Genomic DNA, 25,678 nt, shown 5'->3' with positions numbered 1-25,678 from the left:
TTGCAGCTCTATTTACAAGAAGACGCCACATCCCCCATCATGGAGGAACTATTATATTTCCACGACCACACCCTCATAATCGTGTTCCTAATCAGCTCCTTAGTCCTTTATATAATTTCCCTAATATTAACCACAAAACTCACGCACACAAGCACTATAAATGCCCAAATGGTGGAAACCATACGAACTATTTTACCCGCTGTTATCCTAACTTCAATCACCCTTCCATCACTACGGATCCTCTATATAACAGATGAAATCAATAACCCCCTCTTAACTGTCAAAGCCATGGGCCACCAGTGGTACTGAAGTTATGAATATACAGATTATGCAGACCTAAACTTCGACTCATATATAAGTCCCCTCATATATAACCCCCCACCGACCTAAAACCAGGGGAGCTCCGACTCCTAGAAGTAGACAACTGAACAGTACTCCTGATAGAAACCCCAATCCGCATGCTAATCTCATCCAAAGACGTGCTGCACTCATGGACTGTACCCTCACTAGGCCTAAAAATGGATGCGATTCTGGGACGTTTAAATCAAACAACCCTAAGAGCAATGCGACCAGGCCTATTCTACGGACAATGCTCAGAAATATGAGGCTCAAACCACAGCTTCATGCCCATCGTACTTGAACTTTTCCCACTCAAACATTTTGAAGATTGATCAACCTTAACATTATAAGCACATCGTGAAGCTAAATAGCATTAACCTTATAAGTTAAGAATGGAAACACTGGCCTTCCCACAATGAGATGCCACAACTAGATACCTCGACAGGATTCACCACCATTATATTTATAATCCTAATACTCTTCATTATACTTCAACTAAAACTCTCAAAATTCACCTACCCCTCTAACCCCACAGAAAAATTACTAAAATACTAAAACACACAAACCTATCAGAAAAAAAATGAATGAAAATTTATTCACCTCTTTTACCACCCCCATACTAATGGGAATACCCATCGTAGCCCTCATCATCCTCCTGCCCAACGCAATGTATCCTCTTCCCTCCCGCCTCATCAACAATCGCCTAACCTCCCTACAAATATGACTAATCCAACTTATTCTGAAACAACTGATGACAACCCACAACACCAAAGGACAATCGTGTTCCTTAATACTAACCTCACTAATCCTATTTGTTGGTTCAACAAACCTACTAGGCCTGCTACCCCACTCATTCACACCCACCTCCCAACTATCCCTAAACTTAGGCATAGCAATCCCCCTATGGGCCGGAACAGTGATCCTAGGTTTTTGCCACAAAACAAAAGAATCTCTAGCCCACCTCCTTCCCCAAGGTACACCCACCCCCCTTACCCCAATACTCGTAACTATTGAAACCATCAGCCTCTTCATCCAACCTATAGCCCTAGCCGTATGATTAACAGCTAACATCACAGCTGGCCACCTGCTTATGCACCTTATCGGAAATGCTACACTAGTACTAATAACCCTAAACCTCCTGACAGCCTCAGCTACTTTCACCCTCCTTGCCCTACTCACCATCCTCGAACTTACCGTAGCCCTAATCCAAGCTTACGTATTTGCCCTCCTAGTAAGCCTCTACCTACATGACAACACCTAATGACCCACCAAACCCACGCCTACCACATAGTAAATCCCAGCCCCTGCCCACTCACAGGAGCCCTATCCGCCTTATTCACAACATCCGGCCTAACGATATGATTCCACTTTAATTCCAGCACCCTACTAACCCTAGGATTACTAACCTACTAACCATGTACCAATGATGACGAGATGTAGTACGAGAAAGCACCTTCCAGGGCCACCATACAACTATCGTCCAAACAGGACTACGATACGGAATAATCCTATTTATTACATCCGAAGTTTTCTTCTTCGCCGGGTTCTTCTGAGCCTTTTACCACTCAAGCCTAGCCCCGACCCCCAGCATAGGAGGTTACTGACCACCAGCAGGCATCAACCCCCTCAATTCCATGGAGGTTCCACTACTCAACACATTAGTACTGCTAGCCTCCGGAGTATCCATCACCTGGGCCCACCACAGCCTCATAGAAGGAAACCGCAAACATATGCTCCAAGCCCTCTTTGTCACAATCTCCCTGGGCACTTACTTTACACTCCTCCGAATCTCAGAATACCTTGAAACCCCCTTTACCATTTCTGACAGTGTGTACAGGTCAACATTCTTCATAGCAACAGGTTTCCACGGCCTCCATAAAATGATTGGATCCACCTTCCTTGCCGTCTGTCTTCTACGCCAACTAAAATTCCACTTCACATCCAAACACAATTTTGGCTTTGAAGCTGCAGCCTGATATTGACACTTCATAGATGTAGTCTGACTGTTCCTATACATCTCCATTTACTGATGAGGATCCTATTCTTTCAGTATCAGCTAGTACAATTGACTTCCAATCAATAAGATCTGGTCAGAGCCCAGAAAAGAATAATAAACCTAGCATTAACTCTCTTAACCAACACAGCATTAGCACTCTTACTTATCACCATTGCCTTCTGACTCCCCCAAACATATACCTATGCAGAAAAATCCAGTCCATACGAATGCGGGTTTGACCCAGTAGGATCCGCCCACCTACCATTCTCCATAAAATTCTTCCTGGTAGCCATCACATTCCTACTATTTGATCTAGAAATTACCTTACTACTACCCCTCCCGTGAGCCACCCAAACAAATAACCTCCAACTGATACTCACCATGGCACTTATCCTAATTCTCACACTAGCACTAAGCCTAGCCTACGAATGATCCCAAAAAGGCCTAGAATGAGCTGAATATGGTAGTTAGTTTAACTAAAACAACTGGTTTCAACCCATTAAATTGTGATACTTCATAACCACTAAATGCCTCCAATTTATATTAACATCATAGCATACACTATATCCCTTGTAGGACTACTAATGTACCGATCCCACTTTATATCCTCCCTATTATGCTTGGAGGGTATAATATTATCCCTATTCGTCCTAGCTACCCTCCTATCCCTAAACCTACACTTCACCCTATCCTACATCCTCCCCATCATCCTCCTAATCTTCGCAGGCTGCAAGACCGCTGTGGGCCTAGCACTTCTAGTAGTGATCTCTGACACGGTCTAGACCATGTACAAAACCTTAACCTCCTACAATGCTAAAATCATACTCATCCCCACCACGTGGTACTCCAACAATAATACAATCTGAATTAACTCAACCACCCACAGCCTACTAATTAGCCTCATCACTCTTCTTCTCTTAAACCACAACGAGAATAGCACAACCACATCATTAAGCTTCTTCTCAGACCCCCCTTCTAGTATTAACAACCTGACTCCTCCCCCTAATGATTATAGCGAGCCAGCACCACCTCTCCAAAGAAACACTCATTCGAAAAAAACTATACATCCTCACATTAACCTCATTACAAATTTTCCTAATCATAACATTTACCACCACAGAACTGATCATATTCTATATCCTATTTGAAGCAACACTAATCCCAACCCTAATCATTATCACCCAATGAGGCAACCAACCAGAACGACTGAACGCAGGACTCTACTTCCTATTCTACACCCTCTCTGGCTCCATACCACTACTGATCGCACTAACCTATATCCACAACTCCACTGGCTCATTAAACCTACTGCTACTTCAACACTAAACCCAAACACCCCTACCCTCATGATCCAGCACCCTCCTATGAACAGCATGCATAACAGCATTTACAGTAAAAATACCACTCTACGGACTTCACCTCTGACTACCAAAAGCACACGTAGAAGCCCCTATCGTCGGATCCATAGTTCTCGCAGCCATCCTCCTAAAACTAGGATACGGAACGATACGAATCACCATCATTGTAAACCCCCCAGCAGGCTCCATAACCTACCCCTTCCTTGTTCTCTCCCTATGAGGAATAGTCATGACAAGCTCTATCTGCCTACATCAGACAGACCTGAAATCCCTCATTGCCTACTCATCCATCAGCCACATGGCCCTAGTAATTGTAGCTATCCTAATCCAAACACCCTGAGGATTCACAGGAGCTACAGCCCTAATAGTTGCCCATGGACTTACATCATCCCTACTCTTCTGTCTTGCAAACTCCAACTACGAACGCACCCACAGTCGAACTAAAATCCTAGACCGCAGACTGCAAACACTCCTCCCCCTAATAGCAACATGATGACTACTGGCCTCCCTGACAAATCTTGCCCTCCCACCAACTATCAACCTAATCAGAGAATTATTCATAATAATAACACCATTCTCATGATCAAATATTACAATTATCCTCATAAGACTCAACATGCTAATCACAGCCCTATACACCCTATTTATACTAATCACAACACAACAAGGTGCTCTCACACATCATATCAACAGCATCAAACCATCCCTCACACGAGAGAACTCCCTGATACTCATACACATCATCCCACTTCTACTCCTATCCCTCAACCCCAAAACAGCTCTAGGGCCCCTTTACTATAAATATAGTTTAGACAAAACATTAGGCTGTGAACCTGACAACAGAGACTCAAAACCCCTTATTTACCAAGAAAGATCCCAAGAACTGCTAATTCTTATGACCATACCTAAAACTATGGCTTTCTTACTTTTAAAGGATAGAAGCAATCCATTGGCCTTAGGAACCAAAAATTTGGTGCAACTCCAAGTAAAAGTAATAAATATACCCCCATCTCTAACAATAATTTCACTTGTCATTCTCATCATCCCCACCCTTACCAACACAAATGAACACTACCCCTACCACGTGAAAACCTCAACCCAACTTGCTTTCTTGACAAGCCTCACACCTGCCCTCGCATTCATTTACTCCGGACAGGACACAATCACCTCCAACTGACACTGGATCCCCATCCAAACACAAAAATTATCCCTTAGCTTCAAACTGGACTATTTCTCTATAATTTTCATCCCAGTAGCCCTCTTCATTACATGATCCATCATAGAATTCTCTCTATGATACATGCAATCAGATCCCAACATCAATAATTTCTTCAAATACCTACTCACCTTCCTTATCACAATACTAATCCTGGTCTCCGCCAACAACCTATTCCAACTCTTCATCGGGTGAGAGTGAGTAGGCATCATATCCTTTCTCTTAATTGGATGATGATATGGCCGAACACATGCAAACACAGCAGCCCTGCAAGCAATCCTCTACAACCGTATCAGTGACATCGGCTTCATCCTAGCTATAACATGATTTTTTGTACATTCAAACGCATGAGACCTTCAACAACTATTCATCCTCCACACAAACCCAAGCCCCCTCCCATTAACAGGCCTCCTCCTTGCCACAACGGGTAAGTCCGCCCAATTTGGCCTGCACCCATGACTACCCTCTGCAGTCGAGGGTCCCACACCTGTCTCAGCCCTACTCCACTCTAGCACAATAGTCGTAGCAGGAATTTTCCTACTAATCCGATTCCACCCCCTAATAGAAAACAATAAAACAATCCAAACACTAACACTATGCCTAGGTGCCCTTACCACACTATTCACAGCAATCTGCGCCTTAATACAAAACGATATTAAAAAAATTATCGCATTCTCCACCTCAAGCCAACTAGGCCTAATAACAGTAACAATTGGCATCAACCAACTACATCTAGCATTCCTCCACATCTGCATGCACGCATTTTTCAAGGCCATACTATTCATATGCTCTGGCTCTATTATCCACAACTTAAACAACGAACAAGACATCCGAAAAACAGGAGGCCTACATAAAACTATACCCCTCACATCAACCTCTCTAATCATTGGAAACCTCGCTCTCACAGGTATGCCGTTCCTAACAGACTTTTACTCCAAAGACCTAATCGAGAGCATAAACACATTGTATACCAATGCCTGAGCCCTCACAATCACACTCATTGCCACCACCCTCACGGCTGCCTACAGTACCCGGACCACTTTTCTTACACTACTAGGACAACCCAGCTTCCCAACCCTGATAAACATCAACGAAAACAACCCCAACTTGACCAACTCGACCAAACGTCTAATAATCGGCAGCATCTTCACCGGCTTTATCATCTCCAACAGCATCCCTCCAATAAGTATTCCCCCAATGACCATACCCCTTTACCTTAAACTATCTACCCTCCTCATCACCATTCTAGGCTTCACCCTAGCACTAGAACTATGCCTAAACTCACTCAACCTAATCCCCAAACTATCCTCACCCTCACACAACTTCACCCTCCTAGGATTCTTCCCAACCCTTACCCATCATACAGTACCCTACCTTAGCCTAACCACACGCCAAAGCACAGCCTCCCAAACACTAGACCTAGCCTGACTAGAAAAAGCAATCCCCCAAAACATTGCCCACTTCCAAGTACTAGCTGCAACAACCACGTCCAACCAAAAAGGTCTAATCAAACTTTATTTCCTTTCTTTCCTCATTACAATCCTGACAACTACACTATTAATTATCTAACCACCCTGAGTAACTTCAATAACAATAACCACACCTATAAACAAAGACCATCCAGCCACCACCACCAATCAGCACCCATAACTATACAACACAGCCACACCCGTAGAATCCTCATGAAAATAACCCGCCCCCCTCCCCCTCAAAAATCACCCAATTACTCATACTCTTAAAACTAATAACAACCTCTACCTCATCATAACACGCCATCTACAAAACCACAAACAACGCTATCACCAACCCCAACAGCAAAGCCCCCCAAACTACATTTGAGCCCCAAGCCTCAGGATACTCCTCAATGGCTATAGCAGTAGTATACCCAAACACCACCATTATACCTCCGAGATAAACCAAAAACACCATCAACCCCCAAAAAGACCCCCCAAAACTAACCACTATACCACAACCGATCCCCCCACTAACAAGCAACCCCATCTCACCATAAATAGGGGAAGGCTTTGAAGAAAACCCCATAAAACCAACAACAAAGGCAACGCTCAACAAAAATGCAGCATATATCACAATTCTTACATAGGTTGGAACCATGACCAATGATGTGAAGAACCACCATTGTACTTCAACTACAAGAATCTAATGACCAACATCCGAAAATCACACCCCCTCTTAAAAATTATTAATCACTCATTCACTGACCTCTCCACACCATCAAACATCTCAATATGATGAAGCTTTGGCTCACTACTAGGCACACGCCTACTATTCCAAATCACCACAGGACTATTCCTAGCCAGGCACTACACAGCAGACACAACAACAGCATTTTCCTCCGTCGTCCATATCTGCCAGCACGTAAATTATGGCTGAATTATTCAATACGCCCATGCCAATGGAGCATCCATATTTTTCATTTGCCTCTTCATCCACATAGGCTGAGGCCTCTACTACGGATCCTACACCTACTTAGAAACCTGAAATATTGGCATTATCCTACTCCTTACAACCATAGCCACAGCATTCATAGGCTACGTCCTACCCTGAGGACAAATATCATTTTAAGGGGCAACAGTAATCACAAACCTACTATCCGCCATCCCATACATCGGCACAGACATAGTAGAATGAATCTGAGGTGGATTGTCAGTAGACAAAGCCACCGTCACACGTTTCTTCGCCCTCCACTTCATTCTACCCTTCACCATCTCAGCCCTAGCTGTTGTACATCTCCTATTCCTACATGAAACAGGATTCAACAACCCCTCAGGAATTCCATCAGACTCAGACAAAATTCCATTCCACCCCTACTACACGATTAAAGATATACTAGGAGTTCTCCTACTCATCCTACTACTCCTCACCCTCATCCTCTTCTACCAAGATATGTAGCCAACCTAAACGTCCATTGACAGACAACTGGATAAAGAAAATCTGGTGTGTGTATACACATACACACACACACAATGGAATACTACTCTGCCATAAAACAGAATGAAATTCTGCCATCTGCAGTAACATGGATGAGCTTAGGGAGAATTATGTTGAGCGAAATAAGCCAGGCACAGAAAGAGAAATACCACATGTCCCCACTCTAAAGTGGGAGCTGCGAAAAAAAACAACAGATACAACAATCACAATAATTCCTTGAACTCTCAAAAGGAGAGAACAGAACTAAGGACACCAAGGGTGGGAAAGGGTTTGGGGGAGGGAGGGTTAGGGAGAAACTGGTAAAGGGCCACAAAAAATGTTTACATTGTGTAATGATAAAATTAAATAAAAAAATCTAAATTCTACTAAAAAAATAATATGAACACAATTTAAAAAAACACACACATACATACAAAAGAAGGCAGTAGGGGAGGGATAGAGAAACAAAAAATAATTGACAAATCTTTACTAAAATGCAAAAAAAAAAAAAAAGACAATTCAAATTACTAAAATTAGCAGTGAATGAGGGGATACTTCTTCCAACCTTACAGAAATAAAAAGGATTATAAGGGAATACTATGAACAACTGTAACAAATTAGATAACCTAGAGGAAATGGAAAAATTCTTAGAAAGACACATACTACCATAACTGACTCAAGAATTAGAAAATCTAAATGTTATGAACTGAATTGTGTTCCCCCAAAATTCATATGTTGAAGCCTTAAACCCCAATGTGACTGTATTTGGAGTAGGGCTTTCAAGGAAGTAATCAAGGTTAAATTAAGTCATAAAGGGCCCCTATTTCAAAAGGATTGGTGTCTTACAAGGCAAGGAAGAGACATCAGAATTCGCTCCTTTCTAAGAATGCACACAGAGAAAGGGCCATGTGAGGACACAGCGAGAAGGAAGAGTCTGCAAGCAAAGGAGGCCGGCCTCACCAGAAACCAACCCTGCTGGAACCTTGGTCTTGTACTTCCAGCCTCCAAAATTGTAAGAAAATAAATTTCTGTTGTTTAAGCCACCCAATCTGGTATTTTTGTTATGGCAGCCTATACTGATTAAGATACAGAGTAATCACAAGAAGAAATGAAAACAGACATAATTAAAGAGTGGACATAATCACTGGAAGTGACTGGACCTTATTTGGATACTGATTTGAACAAACTAAAAAAAAAAAAAAAGACAAAGGGGGAAATGTGACCACTGATGGGATACTTGATATACAGGAATTATTGATAAAATATTTAGGTGTGATAATAGTATTGTTGTTATGTTTCTGAAAAGATAGTTTTCTTGTAGGGATATACGCTATTTATAAATGAAATGAAGGGAGAGTAGATAAGGGACATAAATAAAGTAAGATTGGCTATAAATTGATAATTGTTAAAGGTGGGTGATGGTTCCATCAACAATTTATTATAAGAATCTTTTTACTTTTATATATGTTTGATGTTTTCCATAGTAAAAGCTAAAAATTCAAAAATAAAAGTAAGATAGTACGGTACTGGTGTGGAGTTAGGCAAACTGGACAAAACAATAACAAAAGCTAAAAACAGCCCAGAAACAGATTCTTATGCAAATAAAGTATGTCATGTGACAAAAGTGGTCCTAAAGATTATTGGGGGAAAGGGACTATTCAGTCACTGATGCTGGATCAACTCCTATTCAAATGCAAAAAAATGTCACCAGATCTCTACCTCACATAATACACAAAAATAAATTCCAGATATATTAAGGACTTAAGTGTGAAAGGCAAAACTTTAAATCTTAAGGGATGGTATAGGAGAATATCTTTCTAACCATAGCATAGAAAGATTTCTTTTTTTTTTCCTTTTTGTCTTTTTTTCGTGCCCGGCAACGGATCGCAACCCTCAGTGTCGCGCCCGTACCGGACCGGGACCGGCTATGGGATCGCAACCCTTGGTGTTGCTCCCGCACCTCGCTCAGCCAGTGAGCGGGAACCGGTCTGTATGTGGGATCCGAACCCTCAGCGGGAGCGCCGCCGTGCTTCCCAAGCGGCGCACTGTAGCAGTGCGCCACCGGGCCGGCCTGAAAGATTTCTTAAAAAAAAAAAAAAAAAATTAAGGCTGTTGGTTAGCTCAGTTGGTTAAAACACAGTGTTGTAACACCAAGGACAAAAGTTAGGATCTCTGTACCTGCCAACCACCAAAAAAAAAAAAGTAACCATAAAAGATTAATAAGTTATACTGTATAAAATTAAGAATTTCTGCTAAAAGACACCATAAAAATGGGGCAAGGAGAATCTATAATATATAAAACTGTATAACTACAAATCAGTTAGAAAAATACACACAATCCAACAGAAAAAAGAGAGATGATGTGAATGGGCATTTCACATAAGAGGCAACATATGTGCACAATAAATATGTAATAAGATGTTCTACTTATTAGTGATTATGGGTATGCAAATTATGACCATTCAGAGATACCTACCAGATAGACACAAGTTAAGTAGTCTGATAATACCACATTTGGAGAATACGTAGACCAATGGGAAATCATATATTGTGATAGTAGTGTAAATTGGTACAACCACTTTGGAAAATGACTTAGCAATATCTTGTAAAGTTGGACATTTACTAATCTATTGGCCCAGAAATCCGCTCCTGGATATATATTCTAGAGAAATACTTGGACATGTGTCCAGTGTGCACACAGACAAATGGAAATGCTGCTAGCACCACTGTGATAGCAAAAATCAAGAAACAATCCAGAAGTTCATTAACAAGAGATGAATAAGTTGTCATACATTCACAAAGTAAGATACTTAATAGCACTGAAAATGAGTAAGCTATAGTTGCAGGCAACAACATGCATTATTATGTTAGAAACATAATTTGTGAAAATAGTAAGTTCCATATGACTATGTGGAGACTGATATCACTTATAAATCTCCTAAATAAGCATAAATAAACAATATATTGTTTAGGCATATGTATATACAGAGTTAAAAAAAATTAAGCAAGAGAATAATAAACACAGCATTCAGTCTAGTAGCTAATTCTTGGGGAGAGGAGGTAGAAGGCATAAATAGACACAAATATTGGTTACATTCTAGTTCTTGGGCTGAGTGAGGATTTCACATAGTATGTGGTTACTGTGTTTTATAATTTACATACATTCTTTTGTAAGTATCAAATACATTTACAAAAGGTAATGGAAAAACAACTTTACATTGAAACAACCTTAAAGATGAAATTCATACCTTCAACTATGCTGGACTTAGCAAGAAATCCTGAAGATATTTTTAGAGCTCCATTGAATACTACAAAGCTTGCACCTGTCACTGATAAAGAAATAGAACAATTATGTTTTAACCTGCTTATTTTTATGTTATATATTTCTTAAATGCAGAATGTGGAGCACACACATTTTATCATCTTTTTTTGGTGGGGGAGAGGGGAAGACTGGCCAGTATAGAGACTGAACCCTGGACCTTGGTGTTCTCAGCACTATTCTCTAATCAACTGAGCTAACTGGCCAGCCAGTATGAACTTTTAAGTACACAATAAATGTATGTCCATACAACTTATATTAGAAAACTAATAAAAAACAAAGCAAAATTAAGATAAAACATTGCATAAAAATAATTTAATGTTTGTATGTTATAATTGATGGACTATTGTTTAAAATGTTTGTACCTGTGTAGTGAGGGTGTGGGAAATCAAACATTCACTACTGGTGATAGCATAAATCAGAACAGTCTCTATGGAGCCCTAACCTGACAATTATCTATTAAAATTACAAATAAGTGTATCCTTTGACACACCAATTCCACTTCTAGGAATTTATCCTATTGACAGGTTCAAATGTGTACAAAATGGCATGTGTACAAGGTTATTCACAGTAGCCTTTTTATAAATAGCCAAGGATTGGTAACAACTTATGTCCATCTATAAGGGACAGTAAAATGATGTACACATACAAAATGGAAAGTTATATGGAATGTGATAGCTCTTCATATACCAACACAGAATAATCTCCAAGACATATTAACAACAACAACAAAAAAAAGCAAGGTGAAGAAAGGAACAAATATTATGACTTCTCTAAAAAAGTGGATGAAAGAGATGATATATGTGTGTATATTTGCTTGAAAATCCATTAAAGGAAAAATGTCTCTGAAAGGATATACAAGAAACTGATAACATTGGCTTGGTTGCCTATGGGGAGGGTAAGAAGACGGCTGGGTGGTCAAGAGAGGAAAGGAGATTTTTCACTTTAAATATTTATACCTTTTAAATTTTAACTCATAAATATATACCTATTCAACAAATGAATATTTAAAAGTTGTTCAATTTTAATGACCCAAAACACTAATGACATGTTAAGTAAAAAAACACAATACAGAAGTGTAAATATCCACTATAAAATCATCTATTTACCATATATATTAATATAAGAAGGAAATACAGTAAAATGTCAACATGTCCATATCTTGGCACTTTTTTCTTTTACTACTTTTTAAAACATATTTTCTAAGTGTACTACATTACTTTATAGTCAGAGAAAAAATTTTACTAGCAGCCAGAATGTCTGACTATTTTAAATATGTTATTCTATACTATATTAATTTTATGGAATACTTATTTCCACTTAACTCTCAACTTGCTAGACCCTCTGCTGCAAGAGTTTGGTAATCACAGCAGTCATTGACGCCACTGAGCCAGAGCTGAGAGTAATGTTACTCTAAGATGCTGCTTACTCTGCCACCTTTATCATTTTTATATCCCCAGCTGCTAGTTTTATAAATTATTCTTTACTCTTCTCCACCCTGTGCTCCCCCAACTAAGAGGAGCTGGAGCAGAGAGTGAACAAATAGAAAAAAACACCTCATTCAAGAGAGAAATTACTCAAATTAAGGCTCGCATCCTATGGGATACACCAAACCTGAACATATTAAAAGGATTATAGTCTTCCAAATCTTTAAGCCTGAGAGAAAAACACAAATTAGAAGTGATTTTTATAATCTGTTCTTTGTATAGCTGAAATTTTAAAGCAAACTATTTTATCACCATTGATTCAGCAAATAAGTAAAAAAATATATATACTTCTCCTTTGAAAGGAATTCTATTAATTGAGGTGGTTTTATAAATTAGCACAAGGAACCATGACTCTCACCTTTTCTAGGATGGCCAGTAGCACTATTGGCTTGTGTTTGATAAACTCCATCATTCTGTATACAGACTAGATGAGAATCTGCTTCTGTACTAAAACTAGCTCCAATGCTGATGACATGCTCATTAGAAGAATTTATTACTTTCATTACCTGGAAAACAACAAAAACAACACGTGTTTAGAAACACTGTGAACATTTTATGCCTATTTTAAGAGTCATATTCCTGACCAGCTTCATAATTATCAAGCTTGGTCTGAACAAATCCCTGAGAATGTGATAGACACAAATGTTTTAAAATAAAATCACTTCAAATAATAGATAATACAGAAGTGGGCCCACTAGCTCAGTTGGTTAGAGTGTGGTATTTTAACACCAGAGTCCAGGGTTTGGAACCCCATACTGGCCAGCTGCAAAAAAAAAAAAAAAAGATGAAAAAGTAGGATGAACAAATTCATTATTAGTAAACAAGTTTCAAAAGTAATGTTTATTGCCATAATATATTAGATAGTATAATTCAAAACAAAAAATTCAATTTGACATAATTCTAAGAAACTGTAATGTTCAATTATTTTTCTTTAAAATTTGAATAAAGCAATTATACTTACATCGCTGTATTTTTTCCGTGGTATTTTTATGCAGCTTTTTCCCATTTCCATGTGAATCAATAGCTGATCTATAGTATGCAAAGTATACTGGTAATTTCGAAAGTCCTACATAAAAATAATCACATTTCCATAAGACCTAAACTATTATCTGTGAATATTTACCCATCCATTAAATCCTTTTTTAAAAGTATCCATTATTTTAAGACTTCTGACACATAACTATCAAAATGCCATCCTGAAAGCCAGTGTCAACAACAAATCCTTCCAGCTACTCACAACAGTAATAAAGAATATCATTCTCAAAAAGAATTTCATAGGGGGCTGGTTAGTTGCCTCACTTGGATTGAGTGTGGTGCTCATAACAGCAAGGTCCAGGGTTCAATCCCCACACCAGCCAGCCACCAAAAAAAAAAAAAAAGAAATAGAGGAGATATCAAAAAGAATTTTGCAGCATTTGGGGTATTCTCCTCTCCTTCTGGTTATGGATCTTCCAAAATAGAAAAGCTCTTCAAATGGACATGAATAAATGAAAGTGAGTCCACTGAAATATTTTTTTATGGTAACAAGTCCGCACAAAATTACAAAAATTATAGGTAAAAGGGACCCTCAGACACCATCTAATCCAACCCTTCCTATTACAAATAAGGAAATTAAGGCCATAATGATTTATTAAACTTTTACTAAAGCTTCAACAATAGAGATCTGTGTAGAGGTCTCACATTACCTAACATGTAAGAACTGCAGTAGAATGAATGAAAAGCAACTAGAATTAGGTACACATAAATTAGGAGACAGGTTCTACAAAAGCAATTAATCAGAAACAGCCCATTTACTTTAAACTAATTAGTATTTATGGTAAATGAACTTTTATTATACCAAGTATGCCAAATTAAAATAGGGAAATATAAATGTGTGAAATTTGCTAAATATTTTTTTTTTTTTTTGTCTTTTGTCTTTTTCCGTGTCCGGCAACGGATCGCAACCCTCAGTGTTGCCCCCGTACCGGACCGGGGACCGGCAACGGGATCGCAACCCTCGGTGTTGCTCCCGCGCCTCGCTCAGCCAGTGAGCGGGAACCGGTCCGTATGTGGGATCCGAACCCTCGGGCGGGAGCGCCATCGCGCTTCCCAAGCGGCGCACTATCCAGTGCGCCACCAGGCCAGCCCCTAAATAAATTTTTTAAGTAACAGTATAAAAACACTTAAAATCAATTACTCACAACAAGTAAGTTCATAATAGTGTGTCCTATTTCTCCAAAAAGAGGTTTTCGGCCTCTGATACTTGTTAAAGGAGTGGGATATGCTGTATATAAGAAAGGAAAACTGGTTACTATCAATACAAACCTAAAAGTCTTAAATTTATTTACCTTTAATTCTCATTTTTCAAGAAAACATTGTGTATAAATACCATCCAATCAGTTTTTAAGAGAAAATGAGATCTGATAATAACCCTTACTGTGTATCTACTAGATGTTACATTGAACTGGGAACTTTACATACGTTATCTTGTTTAAATCAACCCAGTGAGTAAGTGTGTCCATACCTATTTTATAGATGAGAAAATTGAGACATGGAGATTAATAAACTTGCTCATGGTGACTAAGCTAATAACTGGTGAAACAGATTGAAATTAGGCTTGCCTGATTCCAAAGCATTTCAACTTTTCATCACATGTTTCCACAAAATTATGGGGGGTGGAAAATTATAACAGGCTAGACACCTATACAAATCTGATAACTTAAAGAGAAATCAACATTGTGAAGATGTCCATCCTACCCAAAGCAAACTACAGATTTAATGCAATCCCCATCAATATACCAATAACATTCTTCACAGAAATAGAAAAAACAATCCTAACATTCATATGGAACAACAAAAGACCCTGAATAGCCAAAACAATCTTGAACAAAAAAAAGTAAAGCTGGAGGCATTACACTTCCTGATTTCAAACTATATTACAAATCTATAGTAACAAAAACAGCATGGTACTGGCATAAAAACAGACATGTGAACCAATGGAACAGAATAGAGAACGCAGAAATCAACCCACATATTTACAGCCAACTGATCTTTGACAAGGGCACCAAGAACACACATTGGGGAAAAGACTGCCTTTTCAATAAATGGTACTGGGAAAACTGGATATCCATATGCAGGAAAATGAAACTTGATCTGTACCTCTCACCATATACCAAAATCAACTCAAAATGGATTATAGACTTAAATATAAGACCTGAAACTTTAAAACTCCTAGAAGAAAACATAGGGGAAACACTCCAGGATTTAGGACTGGGCAAAGACTTTATGAATAACACCCCAAAAGTACAGACAACAAACAAAAAAATAAACAAATGGGGTTACATCAAACTAAAAAGCTCCTGCACAGCAAAGGAAACAATCAACAGAGTGAAAAGACAACCCACAGAATGGGAGAAAAGATTTACAAACTATGCATGTAACTAGGGATTAATATCCAGAATATACAAAGAGTTTAAACAACTTTACAGCAAAAAAAACCCAAATAAGCCAATTAAAAAATGGTTAAAGGAGGGGGGCCGGCCCGGTGGTGCACTGCTATAGTGCGCCGCTTGGGAAGCGCGGTGGCGCTCCCGCCGAGGGTTCGGATCCCGCATACAGACCGGTTCCCGCTCACTGGCTGAGCGAGGCGTGGGAGCAACACCGAGGGTTGCGATCCCATTGCCGGTCCCGGTCCAGTACGGGGGCGACACTGAGGGTTGCGATCCGGTGCCGGACACGGAAAAAGACAAAAAGGGAAAAAAAAAAAAAAAGGGTTAAAGGAGCTGAATAGACATTTCTCAAAGGAAGACATACAAATGGCTAACAGGTATATGAAAAAATGCTCGACATCACTAATCATCAGGCAAATGCAAATCAAAGCCACTTTGAGTTATCACCTCACCCCAGTCAGACTGGCTACTATAAAAAAAAACAGAGAATAACAAATGTTGATGAGGATGTGGAGAAAGAGGAACCCTTCTGCACTGTTGGTGGGACTGTAAATTAGTACAACCATTATGGAGAAGAGTATGGAGGTTCCTCAAATAACTACAGAAAGAACTACCATATGATCCAGCAATCCCACTACTGGGGATATATCTAGAGGACTGGAAATCATCATGTCAAAGGGATACCTGCACTCCCATGTTTACTGCAGCTCTATTTACAATAGCCAGGCAATGGAACCAACATAAATGTCCATCAACGGATGACTGAATAAGGAAATTGTGGTATAAATACACAAAGGAATACTACTCAGCCATAATAAAGAATGAAACTCTATCATTTGCGGCAACATAGATGAGCCTGGAGAAAATTATCCTGAGTGAAACAAACCAGGTACAAAAAGAGAAATACCACATGTTCTCACTCATAACTGGGAGCTGAATTCATAAACAAATGATAAAAAGAGACAGAGAGAAATAACAATCACAGTAATACATTGAACTTTTTGAAAGAGAGAAAAGACCCATGGTTACTAGAGGTGGAAAAGGGGAGGGGAGGGGGAGACGGAAGGGGGCTAACGAGGAATTGGTTAACGGACACAAAGAATGATTGTGTATGAATAAGCTAACTATCCTGATCTAACCATCACACATTGTACACAACTACTGAAAATCAATGTTGTACCCCACATGTATGTATAATAAATTATCTTAAAAATATTTTTTAAAAAAGTAAAGAGAAATACAAAGAATTAAAGACTTTCAAGGCATTTACAATTAATTTCCAACTGTGCTAATTTTATGAATGGTAGTAAACTTTTATAGTTCTTGGGTCAGCATAATAAAAGGAGCATAAAGAGCCAGAGAAACCAATGCAGAAAAGGGGAAGGAGCATAGGTTCTGTTGCCTAACTACTTTTTCTTTAGGTCACTCTAAAATACTGGACACCAAAAAGGGAAAGATATCTTGCTGGCAAAGCAGCAGGCACTCTGAAAGAAAATGAAAATGGTAACAATGATGAAAAGCAGACACATTTTTAACCTTCAGTACTCAGCTTTGGTCATAAGCAAACTAACCCTTCTAATACTTATTACACAAATGTAATTCCTTAAAATTCTAAGAAAACACCACATACCTGACATTATCTATTTTAAAGATTTAACTCACAGTAATCACATCCTTGCTAGCATAAACATTTTGTAATTTTAAAAAGGGCAACTAAGTTATTTGGAGGAAAGAGTCTAGACTAGAAAAAAACACAAGATATTAGTGTTAAAAGACATTAAAATGTTAAAGAACATGATTGAGGTAAATGCCAACTTTTATATCAACGAGAGAGCATCCTTTGTACTTTGATAGAGGTAATTTTATTTAAAACACTAATCTCAACAGCTTATGCTTAGAATGACATACTCAGAGTTACAAAGGGACCCATCTAATCCAACATTTAACGATATTCTAAATAAATGCTCTAACCATAAAAACACAGACAATCCCCATTTGAAAATTACTAATTTGAGAAGGTTATTTTCAGCCTGTAATCTTGGGACTTTAACTTTTGCCATTAGCTTTTTCATACATACATTATCGTTAACAAAATAAACACACACACACACACATCCAAATTCATGTCTGAAGAGGCATGGGTACCAATAAATCAAAGTGCCGGTCAATCTAAAATCCAGCAGAACACAGAGCATTTAGAAAACAGCTGCTACTAATTCACTTCTATGTATAACTAATGATTTTCCCTCATCACCACTAAACAGCTATCACAGCTTTGTAGTTCCAACCCCTATGATCTTTTGAGAAGTTCCTCACACTGCTCCATGATTTTCTAATAAGCAGTGTGAGAAAATAAGTTTTACTATCTAGAAGTGCTACTAGCCAAAACAGTGGCCATATTTATCAATTATATATTCTATAATTTGATTAGCTAGTATACTGCCCTAATCATCCACAAAAATAGCATTAAAATATTAATATCAAAGACAAAATATTTGACTGAATGGATGAAACACTTGGCTCAGAATGAAATTTCTCTAACTCTTTAGTTCGCATAGTATAAAACCTGAGATGAAGATTAAATTTTGCTACTTTTTACACAAATTAATATCATCATATATTTAAATCCTAAATGGTAAAGAACCTCCACTCACAAAATCAGAGTTTAATAAATTTTGCCAAATAACAGGGATTTAAATGAATATCTCACTGAACGTGTCCCTTCTGAAAATAATGATCACTTTTATAACTTCTCTACATTTAATTGTCCTCCAAGAAAATACCTATTAAATTAGTTAGACTCGAATGCCTAAAATTTCATTAGATATAATATACTGCACATGCAATAAAGATATTTTTTTGAAAAAAGCCAGGGATAAAGATATGGTGGGAATTCAAAAGTTTAACACTAGGAATGATTTTGACTTAGAAATAACTATATACATAAACCTGGACCATCACAGTTGTGTCAGAATCTTCAGTTATGTCAAGAGTACATGTGTAAATACAGAAACACACATACATAAATGATATAGTCTACATCACTTTTGAGTGATAAACTAAATGTCAGTAATATAAAAATAAGAATAAAAAACTTCAAGCTTAGAAAAATGACAATCACTATTTTTTAAGTATCTCATTCCTTAAAATTAATTAACTCTTAATTATAGTCAGCAACTAAAAGCAATAGCACTGATAATCCAAAAATTGTTTGGCTTCATGATGTAGACAAACTGAGAAGGCCAATAATTTACTTTCTTAATACATAGGCAACAAACTCTCAACAGTACAAGCTTTTAAGAAAACTTGTGCAAGAATAATATTGTCAAAATTATGTTTTGTTCTGAAATTGAAAAAAAATTTTAAGTTAAGTTAATGCTTATATAATAATTTACAAACATCTAGAAACTTCATGTCATACCAAGGTTGTTTGGACCAACTTGGTAGTACAAGAGCATTGTTTTGAAATTTTAAAAGTATACCAAAACAAGAGTAGTTTCATTAATCCATTAAAAATTGATTTTCATGATTTCCCTGAAATTTTTTACATTTAAAAATAAACGTATATTTGAACCTACATATTTTCAAATATTTAACTTATTATTTGAAAACTTACCTTTAATTTAATTTAATTTAACTTATTATTCTAAAACTTACCTTTATATTCCGCACCCAATCTCAACATTAAACGCATAGGAAAAACCTTTGCCCAGGGAATCTCTAGCTTCTGGATAAGAATTCCACAAAGAAAAGGATTACTTGGTAATGGGAGATCATCAAGTTTCTGAAAAGTAGGTGTAATAAACAGGAATCCTCCATGATCCTTGCTATTGAGAAAACTCTCGGTAAAGGTAATATTATCCAAGTTTTCTATGTATTTTCCTGGAAATAAAATTAACAAAAGATTTTAAGTTTTGTTATTGCTTTGAAGAAATGCTCTGAGTCTGAATGTCCCAATATAAACTTTCTTAAGTAAAGGAATGTACTTTCTTATTTCTACTCTTTTTTGTGTGTGTGTGTGACCGGTAAGGGGATCGTAACCCTTGGCTTGGTGTTGCCCGCACCACACTCAGCCAGTGAGCACACTGGCCATCCCTATATAGGATCCGAACCCGTGGCCTCGGCGCTCCCGAGGCATCTGTTGAACACCTTCTGGGCACAAAGCTCAGATACTCCTGGAAACTGGGGATTGTGAATAAAAATTTGAAAATGTTTCCAACCATATATGCCTTTAAAATTTTCTCCTTACTGCATGGTCAAGTGAAAAATTGTCATGCCCCCCAATCTTACACAGACAGGAAGAAAATGATATAGATATATCATTAAAAAATTAAGGAGGCAGATTTGCCATTTAAAAAAAAAAATCTGTGCATATTCACTAATCACATAAAATGCTAGATTTAAGGAGACTGAGAATAAAGATTAAGATCTTTAAGAAATCAGAAATTTCTTCGCAAAATAAATCTTTAGAAGTTAGCATAGCCAAAAGCATAAATGTCTTTATCTAATTTATCTCCTATTCAGAAGAGTTCAAAATAAAATGCTATACCTTTTAGAGCATTGTTATATATGGTGATAAACAGTGTGAAGATGTCCTTAGGAATAGTATCTTCATTTGGCAAACATAACAATAGAATGATAATTTCTGCCTGTCCCAAGCCATGCAATCCATTGGTTGAGAAGTACCAATATTTGTCTGAGGAATCTTAAATGATAAAAGCATACAACTATAAATGTCAACTTCTACTCCAAAATAACTAAAAATAAACTGTTTTTCCCTGAAGCATAACTCTTCGAATTCCTCATTTTCCTAAAGTTCTCATAAAAACTTTAAACTGAATTGTATAAGGTTCATGTAAAAAAAGAATTATTATCTTATGGAGTCAATTAATAAATAACACTAAAATAAAAGATACACTAATGCTGAATGTTGTGAGTAAGAATCAGGTTAGTTTCAAAGAGAATGAAAAGCTGACAGACGCATTATTGTAGTGAGGATTATTTATTATTGAGGATTATTTACTTCCTTACTTTTAACTATGTCACATTTTACTTAGCTTGAATTATTTAGTACTTTATTGATACTAAACCAGGATTCCTGCTTTTCTCAATTACCAAATTTCGATTTATCTAAAAGCTATAGGAGATACAGTCAATTGTATCAAGAGCATCAAAATACAGCTCCGGGATGAGCCCACGACCATAACTTCAGACTGACTGAAGGATGCTAGTAATAATCTGTAAGCTCGTATTTCAAGTCCCATTGAATATAAACTTGCAAATTTTATTTACAGTCATATCTGGCTGAAAAATCAATATCCACTGCTACTTATTTTTCACTGTTGCCAGTCAAATCTAACCTGAAGATGTAATTACTTCAGAAATCCCTTTTACCAATTTAGCAAAGAAATATGAATCACTACTTACAAAATACTAATTTGACATTCACGAGTAGATTGGCATTTAGGACAAATGTAACAGGATGAAACCCTTCGCCTTGGAGAAGCAAAATGACCTGCTCATGAGATGGCCGTTCTTCTACTACAGGCACTAAATAATAAAATATATTAATCAGGATAAATATCCTGCTAAATATGCTGACAACAAAAAAAAAGTATAAATCTGCCAAAGGCCTGATCGAATTTAAAAACAAAAGCAAACACGTTTCATAAAATCAACCAACACCCTGGACAATTGTTACATACTTATTTTTACTTTTCTATCCATGCAAAGTTACAATACTATAAAACGTATAAATCTTCACATATCATATAGAGTATATATACAATATGTTGATTATACAGCATATTTATACAGTTTTAGCATCTTCAAAATTAAAGCTTTTGTAAAGTGGATTCCACTTTGCTGGTCATTCTGATTATAATTCCTGAAATTTACAAGTCTGTGGAAGTAGTCTAGACCCAAGTTATATATGCTGCTTGCTGCCATGTGCCTATATCAGTGACAGGTACCAAAAAAAAAAAAACCACACATATATATGTATTTTTACATATTTATACACACATAAATACATATATGTAAAAACACATATTTATGTATTTATGTATATATACCTGTATTTTTATATATGTGTATATATAGAGAGAGAATCTTGACAATCAATAGGGAAATAAGCATGACATGAAAAGGAGAGGGCTTAATGTATTTTTGCCCTTACAGCAAGGTTCATGAAATGGCTCCTACTGACAGTACAGAGATCCTGCTTCTGGTCAAGATGGTGGAACAGACAGTCCCCAGCATCACTATCTCCCACAAATCAACCAATTTACAACTATAAAAAAGCAACAACAGCCAAGCTGGGGCTGCTAGAGCTCAGGGGAAGAGGAGGAGAGACCTATAGAGTTCATGAAGGTGGGAGAAGCCATGATGAGAGAGAGAAAAAACCACTCTGACTATTTCATGCTGTGGCCACTTTAAGGCTAGAGTTGCTGAGTGCATGGAGCAGGCACCATCAAAAGCCACAGCTGTGCCCTTTGGATGGAGTTGCTCAGAGTCAGCTTCCACTCCTTGGTGGAAGTGTTTGCAGCACTGGCGGTGGGGGAGATGGGCCCACCGGGAGAATACTGGGGCACAGCATGGTCAGCTGATCTGCCCCCCAATCAGCACAGGACCACTCAGAGGAGACTGGTCAGGAATACAGAATTGCTTGGGGTGCAGTTTGATGAAAAGACTCAGACCCAGATCAGAGTTTCTATACAACCCAGGTGCACCAGATCACTGGAGAGCCAGAAGTACCTATAAAGTCAACCATTAAAACCTGAGCTGCACAAAAAGCCTTCCCTAGGGAAGCAGCAGCAAAGCAACAATTTAGCTAAACCACACAGCTCAAGTACTCGTCCCTATAGGAAGTCCCCCCATTTTAGAAGTAAGCAAAGGACAAAAAATTAGTTCCAGCCCAGGCACACCTCCAGCACCAAAAAGCATGCCAAAAACATCACTTTCATGTGTGTGGCCCACCACAGCCACCACAATAACCATGGCTGCCGCAAAAGCGGCTAGATGCCACAACCACCATGCTGATGGTCTGCCGGCCACTGGAGTGCACAAGGAGAGTGACCAGCAGAGACCAAAGAAAAGAAGATATCTCTCTCCAAAAAGCCCATTCCAGAGTGACATAAGAACCATCTGCTCTACAATATCATAGGAGGACCTGAACACACCTCTCAGCATTGGACAGATCATCTAGGCAAATAATCAACAGAGTAACCATTACTCTTTCAGAAGGAAAGAAGAAATCTAGGGTAATTAGAGGGGGGAGAAGGGAGGGAGAAGGGAATGGGGAGAGATTGGACTAGGGGCATAAAGAATAAGTATGATTTGTAACAATATATATGCTAGTAATATTGATTTGATCAACATATCTCAACACTGAACCCCCAAAATATGTATAATCAATTTTATTAAAAAAAAACTTTAAAAAAAAAAAAAAAAAAAAAAAAAAAAGAACAGAGCTCCTAAGCTTCATTCTCCTACATTAACATGTAGAGAACCACTATTTCATATTTTGGGATGCAACATGATGCCTAGGATAACAAATGTCTATCCTAGGGAACCAACCCTCTAAGGTAGGAGCTAGCCACAGAATCTCCAGCTTGAAAAGGACCTTAGAGATCATCTAAGTTCTCTTCTTTACAAAGGAAACTGAGGCCCAAGGAGATTAAATAATATATAACATGCTTCAAGTCATACACATAATAATAGCAGATGAGTAACTAAAATTCCTAACTTTGTTATACAATATAATACTTTTTGCTTTAGGTATCATACTGCTTAACAAACAAACAAACAAAATAAGCAAACAAACAAAATTTACATGGAGTTAAAACTCTAATACAATGAAAACATTTCTCAGGGTGATGGAGTTTGGATGTGTTGTCCCCTCCAAAACTCATGTGGAAATTTGATCTCCAATGTGGCAGTGTTGGAAACCCCCCCCCCCACGGGGGCGGATCCCTCATGAATGGATTAATGCTCTCCCTGGGGGAGGGGGGATTAATGAGTGAGTTCTTGCTCTATTAGTCTCCACGAGAGCTCGTTGCTTAAAAAGACCCTGGCACCTTCTCTCTGTCTTGCTTCCTGTTGCCATGTGATCTGCTTGTACCTGCCAGCTGCCTGCCACTTTTCCACCATGAGTAGAAACAGCCTGAGGCCTGTGCCAGATGCAGCTGTCCCAGAATCGTAAGCCAAATAAACCTCTCTTCTTTATAAATTACCCAGTTTCAGGTATTCTGTTATAGCAACACAAAACGAACTAAAACACAGGGCTAAAAGTCTATGAGTTTCTCTATTGTATAGGACTTTGCCTCATTCTAAATTAGGGACCCAGATGTGATAAATGAATCATAAAAGTTCAAATCTTTTTACAATTTATTTTTTGTAATAAGACTTTTTATAAACTAAAGTTACCAGCCTTAGTACATGTTGTAACCAAATTGTCTAAGTTAAAAAAATGCATTTTATGTATCACAGACAAAATTCATCAGTACACTCTTTTAAAAAAATTCTTTTTAAATTTAAGTAACTGCTATCTTACCTGATCCCTTTTCTCCAGATTCAACCAGAAGTGGGGGCAAACTGTCCTCATCATTAGGTAGAAGACTAATCTTATTGCAAACATACTTGTCAATACCACACAGCAACCTATAATCTGAAATACTAGCAACAGGTAAATTGCTGTTAACTAAGATACCAGTAGCATTAGATGGTTCCTCAACTTCTGCAAAAACGTCATCTAATGTAAAAGAACCAGAAGTAGGTAACCCCTCAGTTCCTGTGTATATAGATGGGTTTTCCACAGATGGAACCTGAGAAATAGGACTCGGAATTATCTCATTTCTTGTAATATCTCCTATCTCACTGTTCGATTTTTCCACTGTAGTAGAATGGGCATGATCCACTGAGTTTACTGTCTGTAAAATATGAAATAAAAAAATAAATCAGTTCATATTCTCTGTTCAACTGAAATGTTGATCTCTATAGCTACTAAACATATCTTTTTAATAAGAATAAATATCCCTGTACTGGCCAGCCACCAAAAATAAAATAAAATAAAGAATGAAAACTGAAATGGACTCAGAAATTGTTCTGAAGTCAAATTTCCTGAAAAACATTACCATTTTGCTTCTTTAAATTCAGTAGTAGAAGGTATTAAGGAGCATAAGGTTTTAGCTTTACCACATGCTCAGTCGTTTACTCTAGGTATGAGGGTACTTCAAAAAGTTCATTGAAAAATGGAATTAAAAGATAACACAAATCTTTCCCTGAACTTTTTGAAGACTCCTTGTATTAATGACTTTAATATCATAGTCTGGAAAAATGAGGCAAAACTTCAGTATCCTGTAAAAGCTTACACAGTGAGCAAGCTTAGTTCAACCCAAGGCTATCCCCTTCTTATGATAGCCAAAAAAGCCTTGGGTGGGTAGTGGGGAAGGAAAGTGGGGAACAGAGAGGAGGGGAGTGGTTAGAAAGCAAAGTGGTGGGACCGGCCCGGTGGCGCACTGGATAGTGCGCCGCTTGGGAAGCGTGGCGGCGCTCCCACCCGAGGGTTCGGATCCCACATACAGACCGGTTCCCGCTCACTGGCTGA

General features: G+C 38.0%; 1 protein-coding gene across 4 annotated transcripts in view; it reads right to left on the bottom strand.

Annotated features, from left to right (window-relative positions):
* The window catches only part of ZFYVE16 (zinc finger, FYVE domain containing 16), a 62,449-nt gene that overhangs the window by 15,112 nt on the left and 21,659 nt on the right, over positions 1-25,678 (bottom strand). For all 4 annotated transcript variants that reach the window (XM_008589972.1, XM_008589974.1, XM_008589973.1 and 1 more), the window contains 8 exons: positions 24,626-25,001; positions 21,499-21,621; positions 20,621-20,776; positions 19,729-19,953; positions 14,824-14,906; positions 13,605-13,709; positions 13,002-13,149; positions 11,086-11,166 (listed from right to left, as the gene is read on the bottom strand). In XM_008589972.1, coding sequence (XP_008588194.1) covers positions 11,086-11,166; positions 13,002-13,149; positions 13,605-13,709; positions 14,824-14,906; positions 19,729-19,953; positions 20,621-20,776; positions 21,499-21,621; positions 24,626-25,001 — 1,297 coding nt within the window. The remainder of the gene's footprint in view (positions 1-11,085; positions 11,167-13,001; positions 13,150-13,604; positions 13,710-14,823; positions 14,907-19,728; positions 19,954-20,620; positions 20,777-21,498; positions 21,622-24,625; positions 25,002-25,678) is intronic.

Source organism: Galeopterus variegatus, unplaced genomic scaffold (genome assembly GCF_000696425.1).
Source record: "Galeopterus variegatus unplaced genomic scaffold, G_variegatus-3.0.2 Scaffold5784, whole genome shotgun sequence".
NCBI classification, from domain to species: Eukaryota; Metazoa; Chordata; class Mammalia; order Dermoptera; family Cynocephalidae; genus Galeopterus; species Galeopterus variegatus.
Note: the sequence above shows the minus strand (reverse complement) of the source record. Positions and strands in the feature narration are given on the sequence as shown.